The 17664-nt window shown below is 36.2% G+C and overlaps 1 protein-coding gene across 2 annotated transcripts in view; it reads right to left on the bottom strand.

Moving 5' to 3' along the window:
- SNTG1 (syntrophin gamma 1) overlaps positions 1-17664 on the bottom strand; it is a 317863-nt gene that overhangs the window by 158540 nt on the left and 141659 nt on the right. For both annotated transcript variants that reach the window (XM_059860474.1, XM_059860481.1), the window contains exon 2: positions 176-230. In XM_059860474.1, coding sequence (XP_059716457.1) covers positions 176-202 — 27 coding nt within the window. In that variant the 5' untranslated portion in view covers positions 203-230. The remainder of the gene's footprint in view (positions 1-175; positions 231-17664) is intronic.

Genomic DNA, 17664 nt, shown 5'->3' with positions numbered 1-17664 from the left:
TACTACAAAGTCCATCTGCCCCCATGAAATGATCAGCTGAATAACTTATATTTGACTATATAATTCCTAAAACTTCAGGAGAAGAAAAGAAAAGGGGGAAAAGTATCTTGCATTTAAAAAGGATTAAAAGTTCATTGATTTTCATTCTACTATTTGAAAAAAATTCTGATCCTACCTCTTCACAGGCGGTCCTGAAATCCATGTGCTATGACACAGCAAGTGATATTTGTCTAAAATGGAGAGAAAGATTTCATTAGAATGAAAAAAGATATAGGAAAACATGAAAGTTATCTGTCTGAGATGAACCACTGCACTTCTCTGCTAGGACCAGTTATAGCCATTGCTTAAAAGGAGAAATGATCAAAGTTGCAACAGGATTAGGAAGATTTTAGAAGTTGTTCCTGTTCTTATAAAGTACACAACCTGGTTTCATTGAATATAATCAAAGGAATGCTTATGCTCCCATCACCTTCTCCCTTTCACAGGACATTCAAACATACTTTTCTTATTGCAAGTGTAAATTTCTTTGCTTTCATGTTTTCCAATTTTTGTTTCATAAGTAAGAGTATATTCAAAAGTAACAAAACTAGAGACAATTAAGTGTTACTCTTCAGAACACTCTGACTTTTAAAAAAACTTTTTTTTTCTTCTCTCCCCTATTTAAAAACCATCACTCACCAGTACCTTTTGTCTCATATTTTATTAATGTACCTAATCTCCCCACAGAAGCTCCTGTCATTTAACAGTGTGCTTACTTTCCAGAAATATTTATCAGTTGAAAAACAAATGTTAGAAAAGTCGAGAATAAGTGTGAGTGCTGGCAAAATGTCACACCAAATCCTGTGATTATTACTTTGCCTGGCCTTTACTTAAAGTGTATCCATAGCCATGCACACTTATGCATTCATTTATTTATGTGATAAAGCCACTGGAACAGAGTGTTAGCAGAGGCTACCAACAGTGTCGTGCTTCTGGGTCTGCAATGGAAACACTCATGCATCAGTCAGTAACATTTTCAGGATACACAAAACAGTCCTTGGCAAAACAGCAATTTCATTCAATGCCTGGAAAAACAAATCCCGTAATAAAATTCTCTCACCAAGTGTTCTATTACTATTTTGCATTAATAATGTGTTTGCCATTACATGTATAGGTTTTGTATTGGAAGTTCCCACACAAAATTTGCACCCTGAGCCTAACTTTAAAATAAAATTCAAAATTCCTCACATAGTACAAAAATTTAAGCCCTAATAGTTACAATTAAACCTCTTAATAATAATAAAATATTTTCTTGAAATCTCTTGATTTATTTTGCTGGTCTGAATGCAGTTTTATTGAACAGCACACATATGAAGTTAATGTTCTCTATTTATTGAGTTCTGCCTCGTTCACAGCCTGTTCTCTAGACTAATTTCTGGCAGAGATAGCCTAGATTGGCTAGGTTACAATTCAGAAATTTGAAAATGACCCATCATCATTCCTTCCTTATCAGCTTTACATGAGCAGCAAGATCCAACAGCGAACTGTATCTGTAATTCTCCTATCAAAAACACTCATAAAACCAAGGTCACTATTACTGTTTCAGATCTTCTCTCTGGTGGGTGGCTCATTGTGTTATAAAGTATGTTTCCTTGTAATCTTTACGAACTCTTTTTTCAGCTGAATAAACTGAAGTCGAAAAGAGACTTTACTCACCTTAGCCAAATATTCTGAGGGCTTCTTAGCCTTCTGGAACCTATAACAGCATGTATCTTTGAAACATAACCTGAAGTAATGACAGCGCTCTCCTTTCTCGGACCCTGGTCATGGCAGGTCACTAATTCCTACTGCAGTCAAAAGTTTATTCTCTTGTGTTATGTCCTGCTTTTTTAAAAAAAGTTCTTCAAAGTTTGGATTTGGGCAACTTTGGTTCCACAGTCTGACAATTCCATTTTCATTCTCTTTTAGCTACTCTTTGATCTAAACCTTGTCCAACCCTGTTCATTTCTATAACTCAGTAAGACTACCTTTTTATTCTTGTTTCTTTATGTATAAAGCACTTATTTACTTAATACAGAAATATTTGTATTATCACAGAGAAAAAAAGAATTCTTACTAATAAAATACTGCCCAAGATGTAAAGCTGGAGCTACCTAATTCTCAACACAAAATAAAATTCCTTGCAGAGATTTTACGTGTTTCTCAGGCAGCCAACATCTCAGCAACTAATCTTTGCAATACAGCTGCCACTGCTTCTGCTCCCCTCTATTTCCTACTGATTCTCATCTGCAGCTGCACAGAGGATGTCAGCCCATTATCAATGTTCTTTTTCTGACTATCAGCAATTTTATAACACTTGATGTTTTACAAACAGCACACAGAAGGTTTGATTACAAAGTGCAGTACCTCATAAATAATCTCAGAAATGTCAGTGTTTCCAGCATTTATACCCCAAATAAACACTCTAGATAATTAAATTACAGGAATACATATCATGCATCATGCAGAAATGTTATATCTTATGCTGGTAAAAGCCCCAATGATTACTAATTGTCTCCTCCTGAACACATGAAAAAAGGTAGAAAATATAAACCTAAGTAATTGCATTAAAAAAAAAAAGTGAAATGATAAACTGTGAAACCCATTGCTTACAGATATCCGTGATAAGCTCCTGGCTAATCTCTGCAACCCCATCTCCAAATCACAGCCACTTTCACCTGAGCAACTTTCTAGCTCTCATAGGAGCTTCCTTCAGCCTAGATTTTTTTTTTTTTTGCCCCTCCCCACCATTAGGTTGCTCTGGGACAAACTGTGCTTCAGAATGTGAGAAAGGAGCTGCCTGTGGCCTGTGGCTTTGAATTTAGGAGGTGCAGAGGAGACAGCTCCAGGACAGAACCTGGTTTGCAGGCACAGAGGGAGGCATGAACAGCACACATCACTCAAAGAGAAATGAAGGCTCCAAAAGCAGTGTGCCTCTCTCCAAAGGGGCTGGGAGCCACTGCAATCAAAGATACATAAACAAGCAAGCTTTGAAAAGTTACCTGCAGTCCTTTCAACTTGACTTGCAATCTGCATCTCCCCCAAAACTGAGTTATCAGACCTATTTAGCTGACCTCTGCTGATGCATGTAAAAGGAACAGTGTGTGACAGACAGGTTGGGAAAAGACTTTGACACCTCCTTGGCAGAAAAAGCAGTTATTTAATTCCGAAGAAACATTTACCAAGCAGTATTTTTATGGCATTTGTGTTCTAAAGGGAAATCAATGGCTAAAACATAACAGCAAAAATGAGGGCTATGGCAGCCCTCAGAGACAGAGCATCATTTAGGATAATGCACTGAGCACTTGAGCTATGCTCTGATCTTCTTATAATAAATCAGGTCACATTCCAGTGGTATAATAGATGTAATTTCACAAAGTACTTCGGTGACTGAATATTCCAGTATACAATAATGAAATAAGATAGCAAACAAAAAGAAAATTTCTTCTGTGCACAACCTCAAGAAGAGACATTTTGGGAAGTGCAGGAAATACCTCAAGCCAAATTAAATACTTCAGATAGTATGAAACAATTCATTCTCAAGGTCACTAGTGCAAAGTAAAAATACAATACTGTATGCACAAATAACAAGAGCATGGAGAAACTATGCATTATCAAAGGCAATTATATTTAGCATATGATATCACCGCATATCACTTGTATATGTCTAACTTGATGGTGAAAAATCACAAGAAAATCTTATTGTCTGAGAAATGTCTGCTAATGGGGAAAGAGACTAAAACCATATTTCAAAGGCAGAAATCACAGGTCAGCAACTACTTATGATAATAGTCCACTACTAATGTTTGCCTTTTGAAGTCCTTCTGCCTCTATTCTTGCCAAAATATTTTGGGCTCTTCATTGTAAAAATGTCAGAAGAAAACTATATCTGTCATTTTTTGTATGTTAGGAATCTGCAAGGCCTTTTTTTAGCAATAATTTAAACTAAACCTCAAACCTTCTCTATTATAAACAGTGAAAATAGATTTAGAGATTATCCTTACTTATAGCATAGCTAGTACTTTGTGCTTTACAGGGAATAAAAATATTTCTGGAAAAAGAGAAACATTACTTCAAATCCAAATTAATTTCATCCAGTTTGCCACAAGGTGTTTGGTATTAGAGAGTGGTCAGAGGCATGCAGACACCACAGTAAATCACAGGAGTAATTGAGTAACTGCAGATTAATAAACTCTCATTCAGTTATTGCTTTCCAGCACAGTTGAATTATATATTGCATGACCACTGAGTTACTTATGTTCAGTTAACATAATGATTTTTAGTAATTTACATATTGGACTCATTTGCTGAAAAATTTCTCATTGACTTGGCAACAGGCTGTCTCCAGATTCAAGCAGTTCCTCATACCTCCTCACAAATTTCAATACATGAAGGGGAATCTGTATATCCATTGCACAGAATTATCGTTTAAATAAATTAATGTAAGAGGAAGGATGCTCAAGAAGCTGGAGGACCCTAAGCCGTATGTACCTCAATCTATCTGATAGTGGAAGGACTGAAACGAACTTTGGAAGCAGCAAACCTGTGCAGTTCTTTAGCAGGGAGGAGAATAATTACCTGACAAAGCTTTTTAACAAAATGTCCAGCTTTTAGCAAATCTCATGCTTCAAAAGAATTGAAGTTGGCAATTAGTAACTAACATGGATTTTAATGTTTCATTCATTTTACCCTGGTTAAAACAAGTATGGTATTTATCTGCCAGTCATAATGTATTATTTTAGTGGCAAGTCTATTTAATATGCAAGCCAAAATAATGATTCACTCTATAAACAACAATTTTTCCATAGTCAGTGATCCAAAAGGCACTATTAACTGAATGGATTTTCTTGGGCTTCTGTTTGTTTATTCAGTGGTGTTTGCATTAACAATTACCTAGTGTCCCCCAGAACAAACACCCCCAAAATGACCTAACGAGTTGCCCAGTCTGTTCTGGCTTGGCAAAAGAAAGCTATTGCAAATGGCAAAAAAACCCACCCCCCCCAAAAAAAAAACACAAAAAAACCCCCAAAACAACCCAAGACATGATCTTTCAGAAAGAAAAGAAGTATTAGAGGAGAATAATCTCAAAACAGTGATATTAAATGGCAGTGGGTAGTTGCTGCATGTCATTATGTGAAACGCACTATGGCAAACTGGAGCATGAAAGTTTGGCTCTGGGTCAAAGTCTCGAACACTGTCAGGAAAAAAAAAATCTTCTGCCTGGTTTCTCACTTTTCCAATGTTACCCCTTGGTGATTCAGAAGATGTGTCTAAATACAATTATGTACATGGTTTCAAAGAGGACAGTGCACATGTCAGAGCCCAGACTTGTACTAAATGTCTCCTTATTCTTCACTGCTCTGGAGGCTGCATGAACTGTGACATGATTTAGAAAATGTCTCATTTTTGCCTAAATAACAGTGCCTTCTGTCAGAAATAAAGAGAAGTTCTTCTCTATTTGGCACTGCAGTCTGGATTTTCCCTCCATTATCTCTCAACACAAAATTTTCATATAGAAGACATAATGGCACTCCTCTGCCAAGGCAATTGTTTCACACTCAAATGTAAATTTCATGCTCCTGGCTATATGCCTCATGCCAATAATTCAGTGAGACTTTCCACATTATACTGCATCTTTTGATTTCACTTAAGTTAAAAGAAACAAGCCGAAAGCATTGTATCAGCGTCCTAAAGGAGGTTAGAAAATAAATGGAGAAGTATTTATTTGAGATTCTTAGATCCTTTATGAACACCTGACAAATATATTCATAACTGCATATGTAAGCATGTGACATTTCCAGAGCTAACTGCAGTTCTTAATGAAAATAAAATAATAATTCACAGTGATATTTTTAAAATCTGTATATTCTGCTTAAGAAAAATTAAAATAATAGGCAATGAATAATGAAAATTGTAACCAGATTAAATGAAGAAAGGACATGATGTCAGACTTATTACAGATTACTGAATTAAAATAATATGAATATGTTTTATGTCTCGTTTAAAAGAGTATAAAGAAGCACATATTTCATTTTTTTAATTGACTAATTTTTTTCCCATATACCATGAAAAAAGCAAACCAGGTTTTTCCAATAGATATAAAATAACTTCTGCCCATTTGATAAAGTTTGAATCACAAATGCCAGTATGGCTTGAGAGAGCTTGAACTAGCCAGGTAAGAATAACTGAAAGGAATTATAAAATCTATTCTCAGAAAAGTTCAGAAGTTTCATTAACTTCAATGAAAAACAATAGGAAAAAGTAATTTTTAATTGACCCAGGACAAAAAAAAAAATCAAAATTTCATTTGAAACTCCATAGCCAAACCAATATTTATGATGATCTTACCTTTTTTTGATGGGATTGAAATTAATTGACTAAGGTCAAAGTATTTTTGGTCTGTTTTATTAGGTTTTATTTAACTCCTACCACAGAAAAAAATATGTCTATTTTATATTCATGAAAAATCAAAAAACTGTCTATTTTACATTACCAACTTATGTATTAGAATGTGGTACATTTGTAATGGCACTAGATCTTATCAGTCCTTCCCACTGAGATGGTAACAGAAATCACAGCAGCCCACGACAACAACTGGCCTAATTTATCTTTCCGTGTATATTTTCATATTGTTATTTAGAGTTTGCTTTCTATTTAGAAATTGCCACCATCACCAGTTTTGCAACTGCAGTCAGTTTCTTTGCAGAAATAGAATTGGGCTGTCAGAGGTAAAAGGTTTGGGGAATACAACTGGAAGCTACCAAAGAAGATGGGCAGAGAGGCAGTTTGAGAACCTATAGAGGAAAACTGAGTCAGTGCAAGCAGGAAAAGAGAGAAAAAAGCAGGTACTTATTTTTGGTAAACAGCACTCTTTGCAGAGACATGAAATTCAAATTACTAAACTCTGGTATCAGATTCACCTAGGTAAAATACCAGAGAACAAATAAAACCCCCATGGACATTATAAGAGCAAGACCACAGATTTCCCATTTAAAGTGGACTAAGGCATCTCCGTGTTGCACTGCTGCTAAGACAAACTCTTGTTGTTCACTGTGTCAGGCCATTGATCCTATGGCTGTTTTTCTTCACTGCTTTTTTATTCTTTCCTTTCTTCTACAAAATATGAATTTACTTCCCATAAATAATCAAATCAACAACAAAAAAATAAATTCATAGAAATATTTAAATCAATATGTTTTACTGACTATTTGACATACTTAGAATTAAGTCTGAACTGCAACTTAGCTTCTAGTACCAGGTCCTGTAATCAACAACAATATTCCTGCCTGAGAATTCCTATTACAACACGCATGCATGCAATTCCAGTGGTCACCAAGAAAAACTATGCATTTGTTTTGTCATCCCTGGGACAGCATAGCTGTAACAGAGAGAAAAACCAAGGTTTATTGCAGTTGCTGCTAAAGTTTTGCCTTATATGAAAAGTCACCTATAAAGGCCACCAGTAAACAAAACACTTCCTCAGGTTAAGGTAAAAACCCAAACAAACAAACAAAAAAACAACCAACCAAAAAAAAAACTTAAACAGTAAACTATTTCAAAGAGTTGGCAGTAAAGGAAGGAGGAATAATGCAGTGCATGAACTAGGAAATTCTAGCCAATAGAGATACCATAATCATTGTTTGCACAGTCTTCAACACTTTCCCTTTTTTTTTTTTTATTTTTACAGTAGATGCTTCTATATAGAAGAATTCAGTATGTATAGAAAACAAACACCAACAACTTGGCTCAAAATTAATCAAAACAATTAGATCTTCTACTTGAGTTTTTATATGATTGTAGCAAAAGCCTCTTTAACTAGTCTGGAATACAGAAAGCAGGAATTTGTAGCGGTGCTGTTGTAATATCATCAAGTCAAGTTTATTTACTGTCAAACTATTCCTGCAGTAGTACATTGTCAAAATATATAAAAAGGGAACTTGAGATATGCAAAATATGCCACATAGGAAAACACAGCACTTAAAGCACTGTATAATTAAAACAAACAAAGCTAAGTAGCCAGTGAGAAATACTTTACAGCTAATTAGAAAATATCCCTGTGAGAGCAGCACCCCTCACTGAAAATCCTATTTTATGGAAGTGGATTGAAATGAGATTGTGGAATGGTCATCCCAGCTGTCCACACATCCCTATCCTGCAGGGTGTTAATCCTGCTAAAAGGCTATCACAGTAAGGCAGAAAAAACCTCAAACAACAGTGTGCTCCACTTTTAGAAACAGAGACAAACACACAAAATTCAGACAAACACTGGCTAGTGGTAAACTGTGCTGATCCAGGAACACTGAGTTGCCACACAATGAAGCCTATGCAGGGCACACATGGGTGGGTAACTGTAAGCAGCATCCCTATTTAATCAGTCACATTGTGGGAATTAGTCATTTTGGTTATCACATTTTCTATATAATTAACTACTGTTCAGATTAGATTTTACTTAATGCATTCTGGAGCTCACTGAAAGCCAGGACAGCAAAGTCCACATTGAAAGTCGTAAGGATTTTTCTTTGTAAAACCCTGGACACATTTATGATGCAAGGTAATTTTAATAAAGGTGGGAATAATATCACTAATTTCTTCTATCATTGTCTTTCACACACTGCTAAATGTAGATGAAAAAAGATAATGAGAATGTGAACAACAGAGTCAAGATGGCTGGAAGATGCTGAATTCATGATGAAAAGGTTTTATCAGGAGTAAAGTGAATAGAATGGGGAAGGGAATCTAATATTTTTTAGGAGAGGAGTTAGGGTATGGCAAACTGTAGAAGCTTTTGTTTCCTTGGGAATGTTGAGGGATGAGGAAGAAGACAACCTTCAAGACAGTGGATGTGAAAGTTTGTAGCCACCATAGAAAACTTGAATTCTAGGGAAACACACCCAAAATCAGACCCAAATTCCGCAGCATGGTAGTGTTACACCAGTATTTCTGTACAGAATACAAAAATTAAGCAATGCCAGCAAATTTACTGTCTCTGTTCTTAAGCGGCTGGTCGGGACTTTCACATGGATTTAGTCCATGACAAGTAATACTCCCCTAAGCAATAGGCTACATGGCTCAGGAATTAGTAAAAGGTGACTGTAAATTGACAGTTTCCTCACAGAAACACTACTGCATAGGAAAAGACAGTTAAAAAACATGGATGTAGGTTGTTTTATGCAATTACCTCCATGCCAGAAGCCAGTTTCATTGATAATAATAAACATGACCTAGGAACTTCATATTTTGGAAACTCACAAGAAATGGCAGAATGTAACAGCCAGCACATTAGCCCAAATGACAGCTCTGAAGTGTTTACCCCTGAGAGTATCAGAAGATACCTCATTAAAGGTTACTTTTTTTGTGAACTTTTTTTTAAAAGTGGGTTCCAGAGGAAAATTTAGATTGTGAATGTGTAACTGAAACTGAATCATACAGCATACAAAATGATGCCTTAAATTTGTATACCATTATTTCCAGAATTTTTCAATGTTTAACCTATCTGAAAGACTTTAAACATAAGTCTTGAAATGAAATAGGACTCAAATTTCAAAAATTCCAATTAAATCACCAAAGTTCACTGGTATAGTAGATGAATATCTATATTGGTGCACTAAATAATACCAAAGGACTTCGCTTCAGACACAGTCACTGAAGCAAAGCAGGAGTTTTGCTCTTCCTTTTTACTTTCCAAGTCTTTCAGGCAAGAGACTAGGGCAGAGGACAGACTTCAGGTCACAATTTCTTTATTCACTTTAAAATCTATTTCAGGGAATGGAAAGGTTATAGTTTAAAGACTCCATTCCCTGATCCTGTGGGGAACTAGAGGAAGCTTTAGGGCTCTTTTCCAGCAGGCATCTTTCCCCAAAGTAGGAACAAAATTTGAGAGAAAGAGAGAGTGAGACTTGGTTAATAAAAGTAACAACAACACAGTGCCAGTCCAAAAAGACTGATGAAAGAGGAAAAAGCATTAAACAGGAAGAGAAAAACATGATAGAAGAGGGAAGAGGTAGCTAATAAGGAGACCAAGGAAAGAAAAAAATGTGAAGGAGGAGAAAATAGAAACATATTTTAAAACTCATTTCATTTCCCCATTACACATTATTACTTGCTAGGAAAGGTTTTGCTACTTTTTTTCATCAACAGTATTCCATATGCTAATTATGACTGGAAAGCTGAAGGAAACTACTTTAGGCATAATGAAGAACCTAACTTCTTTACATGTTGTTTTCTTTTCTCCCTCTCTCCTCCCTCCTGTCTGACTTGGGTCACAAAAGAATGAAACAGGAAAAAGAGAAGTTTATGTAAATCTTAGGGATTAGCCAACTATAAGCAATAATATTGAGGAAAGAGGGTCAGAGATGCATTAAGAAATAATTCCCTTGAGTTTTCAGTCACATGGCTATGGTAACTGGGCTTTATTTAAGAAATCTTTACACAAGATTACCAGAACTATCTAAGTTCATTGCTTGTGACATGCCTACTGAAAATAAATTACTTCAACATGCAGTTTTGGGCACCATCTAAATCACAATTACTTAAAAGCATTCTTTATCATTTTAGAAATAGTAAAGTGAAAGAGAGATATGGAAAGAGAACAAGCTCTGTACAGAAGTCCAGTGACACACTGAATTAAGGCAAATGAAGTCAATGTTAGTGTAAGACAGTGATGCAGGAAATGAATATGGGTGTTGTGGGGCTGTACAGCATGTTTGAGAATCTGAGATTTGGCAAACCTGTCACAAAGGAATGATTAAGGCAGGAAGTTCAGCTAAATTAAGATCATGCAGTAGAACAAAACACTATTTTTAGAATCTGTTGACGACCACATAGCCCAGGGAAAAGACCAGCCTCTTGCTTTCAGGGTAAGTGACAGCAATGCCATCAGGGTAAACTACAAGGACATACTGAGAGTAAAGGGCAGAAAAGTTAAATCTGAGACACATACATGACATTGAGAAATGATGCTTTAGCAGAAGCCCTGTAAACTTAATTTCAAGGACTCTGCTACTCAGAGAACCCAAAATGTATGTTCTTTTGCCACTTAATAAATGTGCCCAAGTAAAAATTAGTCTAAGAAATCCTGGTATCATGCAGTTTTATCTAAGTTTGAAATTTTATCAGGAAGAAAAATTGTAAAATATAACATAGCAACATTGAGAGGGAATCTTTTCTGATAGTTCAGGCTTCAAAAGTGTTTTCTAATGCCTGCTTGTGATACTTGATAATATTTTAAAATAATTCTTCAAAAAGCATAGCTGGCTGAGCCTAATTTAAAAGTAGGTGAAAACTAGAATGCTAAAGAAGATATTAGAGAGTGTTTCATTCCTTGGGAAATGTTTCTCTATTGCAAATTAGGATTTTTTTTGTGTGTGTGTTGCTGATATTACCTCTCCTAGCAACAGCACAACTTCCAGGTTGTTGCATTTCTTTATGGTTTAGCAGCCATTAAATCCTGCTTAAAACAATGGCTTGCTCCATGAGAAATATTTAATCTTCCTGCTGTTTAAACTAATCAAGTTCCTTTTTTAAAAATTCTTCTTCTGAATACTAAATGCCTTCTGTAAAAATAGTAGCAGTCTTCAAGGAGCAGTTAAAACAATCATTAAAAGTGAACCTAAAAAATATCATGAGAATCTGAAAATAGTGCTGTGAGAATTTGTAACCTACCACTTGAACATGAGCATGGTTTGGGAAAGATGATAAAGACTGACAAATAGTAAAAATCCATCAAGGTTCACAGTCATTTTGGATTCTTACAATATTGTGGAAAAAATTGAAAAAAGAGGGCACATCTGTTAAAAACATGGGAGAAAAAAATTTCCTTATTAGTTTGTAATAGTTCAAAAAAAAAGTTCTTAAGATATGGAGTCTCATGGTCTTCTACTCACACCTCTGATTTTTAAAAGAGACTGTCTTAGGGGAAAACCAACTGGTAAACAATCTGCTGACACAATCGCAGCATAATGTTTGACAACACAGTATTTGCTACCTTCTTGATCTTGGTGTACATAAACTTAGTGAAAAACAGTGTTTCCTCCACTTTCAAATCAAACCCCTCACTATGTGATGGGGTCACGACCCTGATCATCCCGGCCCATGCCTGCAGGGACTGGGATAATGGTCTTCACAAAGTATGAAACAGACAAGTACCCAAGCTTTTTCCTTTATACACCATGATTTTAAACTTAGCTTAAAAAATTAGAAGAGGAAGGGAAGTGCCTGAGTAGTTTTGAACAAACTTCAATATTCTCTAGTAAAACCCCCCTGAAGAGTCTATAAATAGACTATCTGGATTTTTTTAAAATAATAAACATTGCAATCCCAAATCATATGACCTGGGATCTAAAGCATATACTTCTAACTTTCCCATTTACTGGGCTAGGTAGCTCTCTTTCTGGATTTTCCCTCCATTCCTGATGCACCTGACTGATTATGGCAAAGTGAGGTCATATGAACACACATATGAACATCTTTTTATTTGAAGAAGGGTTTATCAAAGGATTTAGAATACTGTTTGACAATTATTACATCCTGCTACTGAACGCATCTATTAATAAAGAAACACATCTAGGAACTTTTCTTCAACAATTTATTTGTTGAAGAAGCGCTCCTTAACAACTTGTGAACAGACTAGTCCTGCTCAAGGCTTGAGAGTAGTGTTATGTATAAGAATTTTAAAGAAAACCCTAGCACAACAGTGAACCCTTCAAGAATGGTTTAAACTTTGCCAATCCAATGAACTTTTTGGCTCTCCTTCATAAGAACAGGGCAGGAAGATAAAGCCTGCATTTTCAGACCTTCCGCAACAGAACAGAAACAGAGTTTATGTGATCACTTAGGTCACCAGATTGCATTTACCTAAATAATACTCTTGTTCAAGCGGGATGAAAACAATTTTGTGCTCTGGTTTTGTGGGATTGCTCTTTATGGGCATGAATAATAATGTAAAAATATTACAATACTACTACTACTACTACTACTAATAATAATAATAATAACAATAAAGTATCAGTGTACATAGGAGAGTGCCATGTTTAGCCAAAGAACTATCCCATCCTTGCAAAGTCTAAATAACAGGCTAAAATTTCCAGACAAAGTTCCAGCATTGTGGGATTTTTTCATATTTGACAACATTCAGCTGCCTTAGGAATTCCTTTGTCCCTAGACTAGCTGACTGTAAAACTTCAAGATACCAACCTTGCAGTAATCACTGCAGAAGAGCACATTATACTGCTCAGCTTATCAGATCACCTTCACTGCCTCTGCATATCTCTTATCACTCCATCTAGAAGCCTGCTCTGATATAGCTTTGGAATATCTTTCCCCATTTCCTGGGGAAGCAGCTGTGGTGTCCCCCAGAGGTGTTCACCCAACACCACTTCTGCACAACAATAAGTCAGGTAGGTTGTGGCTGAACAAAAACACAGAAGGAAAAGAAATAACTTATATTCTGAGAGCTTTTTTTTAAGACAAAAATTTAGCAAAGGTTCCTTCCTTCCGCCACTTCCTTCCTTCCTTCCGTTCCTTCCGCCACTTCCTTCCGCCACTTCCTTCCTTCCGCCACTTCCTTCCGCCACTTCCTTCCTTCCGCCACTTCCTTCCGCCACTTCCTTCCTTCCTTCCTTCCTTCCTTCCTTCCTTCCTTCCTTCCTTCCTTCCTTCCTTCCTTCCTTCCTTCCTTCCTTCCTTCCTTCCTTCCTTCCTTCCTTCCTTCCTTCCTTCCTTCCACCACTTCCTTCCGCCACTTCCTTCCTTCCTTCCGCCACTTCCTTCCTTTCTTCCTTCCTTCCTTCCTTCCGCCACTTCCTTCCTTCCGCCACTTCCTTCCTTCCGCCACTTCCTTCCTTCTTTCCTTCCTTCCTTCCTTCCTTCCTTCCTTCCTTCCTTCCTTCCTTCCTTCCTTCCTTCCTTCCTTCCTTCCTTCCTTCCTTCCTTCCGCCACTTCCTTCCTTCCTTCCTTCCTTCCTTCCTTCCGCCACTTCCTTCCTTCCTTCCTTCCTTCCTTCCTTCCTTCCTTCCGCCACTTCCTTCCGCCACTTCCTTCCACCACTTCCTTCCTTCCTTCCGCCACTTCCTTCCGCCACTTCCTTCCTTCTGCCACTTCCTTCCTTCCTTCCTTCCTTCCTTCCTTCCTTCCTTCCTTCCTTCCTTCCTTCCTTCCTTCCTTCCTTCCTTCCTTCCTTCCTTCCTTCCGCCACTTCCGCCACTTCCGCCACTTCCGCCACTTCCTTCCTTCCGCCACTTCCTTCCTTCCGCCACTTCCTTCCTTCCGCCACTTCCTTCCTTTCTTCCTTCCGCCACTTCCTTCCTTTCTTCCTTCCGCCACTTCCTTCCTTCTGCCATTTCCTTCCTTCCGCCACTTCCTTCCTTTTGAAGCTACAACTTAGGAATTCTCATTTTTAAAGTTACAAAAAAATTGCTATCTTTCTGAACTAAGGCTTCACATCTACTTAGACTGAAGTTGAATTTTCTTCTTCCTAAGTGTAGAAAAAAAATTATGATGCTAGAATTATTTTGGAATTATCTAACTTCCAGAAGTAACAGATTCAATAAGGCTTATTAAATATTTGATTTGCATTCTTGAACATAAAATAAAACAAAGCAACGTTACCAATGCATAATATAAAGATATCAGATGGCATCTTTGAAGAATAACAAGAAATCTTTGAAATTTAGGTAATCTGAAATAGTTCATATGAACAACATCAAATAAAACCCCTGACATACACTATTATAATCATTAATGAGAAGTCTGAGGGAGAAAACCTTCATATGTACAAGTCTGCATAGTATAACTCAGTTGGTCCTGAACCACACTAATACAAAAAAAAAAATTGCATTTTAAAATCTAAAATTTAACTTTAAAAAATGGGATATCTAGACACTACTTTTTAGAGTTTCCATTCTTCTGTTGCTGTTTTGTAGTCTTCTTTTACCCTTTATTTTAAGGAATATGGATGACAGAAAAAAATAAAAAGGTGAATTTCAGGTCAGAGATACTTTACTAGCCTCTACTGCTGGTGTGAGATTATTTGCAGTGACTGTAGGAATTTTTAGCATTTTGTAAAAGACCACTTTAATTCCTTTGAACTTCAATGAAGTTTATAATGTGGCATCTCCTCTACGAACTCCTTTGCTTAGCTTCCATTTTCAGGAGAAGCCATTTAAAAAAAAAAAAAACTACAGAAAAAGAAAAAGAACCGAACATACTACTTGAATTATTTTTTAACCCATTATATGTGGACCACAATGAAGTTGCAATTCACCTGTGTGTTAGGTGAAAATGAGCTGCATTTTTCATATGACGTTTGACTTTTAAGTTCCTTGGGGGAAGCAGACGTGACTTTCACTAAATTGCATAGAGCTAAGAATACCAAGAAGCTGATAATTAATAATAAATACATAAAATATCTGCACTCATTTCTCATTTTCACTTCTCATCTTTTGCTTGTGACATCTTACCATCTCCACAACTCCATTATTATCCTTATAAGTATTTTTAAATTTTTATGTCTCACTCCTTATCTTTTTACAAATTATATTAGGCCTCAATTTAAATTTCTGCTGGAGTTCCTCCCAAAGTCAATTTCCTTCTATTTATATCTGAAAGTTATGTAAGAAAGCTGGATGTGGCATAGTTGGTAAGGTTCAATAGCTTCCATTCTTAGATTACAGTATTAGAAATGTTCTAGTGTATGTACACAACTATTCAAAACCTTGGACTGAATAAATTTGCTGTAAGACTCTAGCTTCAAGTCCTATAGCTTTCTCCTTTCTACTTTCAAAAGATGAGGTATCATATTTGTCACTTTTTGGAAAATTGCAGGTTATATAAACTAGATTAATTACATTTAAACTACATTTTACTACATAAATTACTACATTTAAACATGCCTGAACATTTTTTTTCTTCTTCCTCTTAGTATTCCAGATAAAAAAATCATTTTCCAACAAAAGGTGGTTCAAAACCAGAAAACAAAATTACACTGGAATAATAATGCAGCCTCTTTCTAATATCCTAAAGAAAGAAAAAAAAAAAAGTCTATATTTAATTTATGTACTTACAGAGTGATGCAAGTTAACTTGGACCAAATATAAGTGGGATGAATTTTGAAAACTTCCCTGTAAAATGCTGAAAAGTTCTGCAACAGAAAGGGAGGAAAATCCGCAAAAGTTTGAGTGATACGTTGTAGTCTGCTTCGTATCATGGAAAAGAATGTGTTTCTCAATATGTAGCTCACTTGATGGATTAGCTGTGTCCAGGATGAAACCTATTGCTCATGGATTTTTTTTTTTTAACATTATGCAATTCCTTAAATTTATACACACTTGAGCTATATCAGTGCTATTAGAATTTAGGCAATTCTCCAAATTCTTCATTTTCTACAATCTTTTTTGAAAAGAATGCAGGTAATTCTCAGCAGCTGACCTCCTACTCTGACAAATCATGCAGAAAGCTGACTGTGATTTAAACAATACAACAGGTTTGAGATATTGCTCTCATGCTTTTTAAGTCAGAAACACAGTGATGCTTCAACCCCACTATACTCTGTGTTCTGCAATCCCCCAGGTAGTTCCATTCAGAGATACTGTTCTAAAACATAGAACAAAGGATCTCAGAAATGTGTCCTACTTTGAGATTAAAATTCAGAGGGCCATTAAATTAAAGCATTGACTAATACTCCTTTTTTTCTCTGCTGCCTCTCCTTTCACATTTCATGAAACCATGTCAGGACTAGCCTGCTGAAGCAGAATTAGAATTCCTGGGAGAAGATCTGAACCGCTGAAATGTTAAACAAGTCACTGTGTGAGAGATCCACACTTCTGCTCTACAGCAATAAGTAGTACAAGGTCTAATAGTCTCTTCTCGTTCCTCGGTGAAAAGAACAATTGATGTCAGTCAAATTCAGCAGGTACCCACTTATTGTATCTTACTCTACCAATCCAGACAGAAATTAGATGCTGGAAGACCATTCATAGTCTCTGAAACTGCAAAGATAGGTATAGTACAAAAATTGAATGAAATATATACAGCCCTTGTATATTAAAAGTCTTTTGGAAAAGTAATTAAGAGACATCATGGAGTTTTCTTTAGAATTCTCTTGATAATACAGCCAATTATGGGAAAAATTAGAGAAAAGACCAATACATACAATTTAATGTAGACAGAAATCATTCTATTGGCTACTGTGGAATTCAGGCAGTTATGAGCTCTAATTCCAGTTAATCTGCAGTAAAGAATATCCTCCTTTTTCTGTTCACTCTTCCTTCACTAAATAAATTCAGAATCATTAAACAGAAACACCTATCTGCATGTAACATTTAATTTCAAAATCCCAGTTCCAGAAGACGTGAATGGCTGCTGCAGAAATATCTCAGGACACAGCTGCACTGAGTAACATTAGCAAGAACAATGCACTTTGATGCATATCAGAAACAGATAATATAGATAATTTGCTGCTCCTTTCAATGTCCTACTGTTAACTCACAGTTGTCTAACCAAGGGCAAAAGGCCATCAGCTCTGCCACTGTCAGACAAATAGCTCATTTAAGATTAGCAATAATCTATCTGCTTTCACCTGTTGTAGATAAAAGAGGATCAGTAAAGAAAATTAAACACAGCATGATTTCTTTCGGGTTCAGCCCACCTTT

This window comes from Haemorhous mexicanus, chromosome 1, assembly GCF_027477595.1.
Source record: "Haemorhous mexicanus isolate bHaeMex1 chromosome 1, bHaeMex1.pri, whole genome shotgun sequence".
Taxonomy (NCBI): domain Eukaryota; kingdom Metazoa; phylum Chordata; class Aves; order Passeriformes; family Fringillidae; genus Haemorhous; species Haemorhous mexicanus.
The sequence above is the reverse complement of the archived record's forward strand: the minus strand, read 5'-3'. Positions and strand labels throughout refer to the sequence as shown.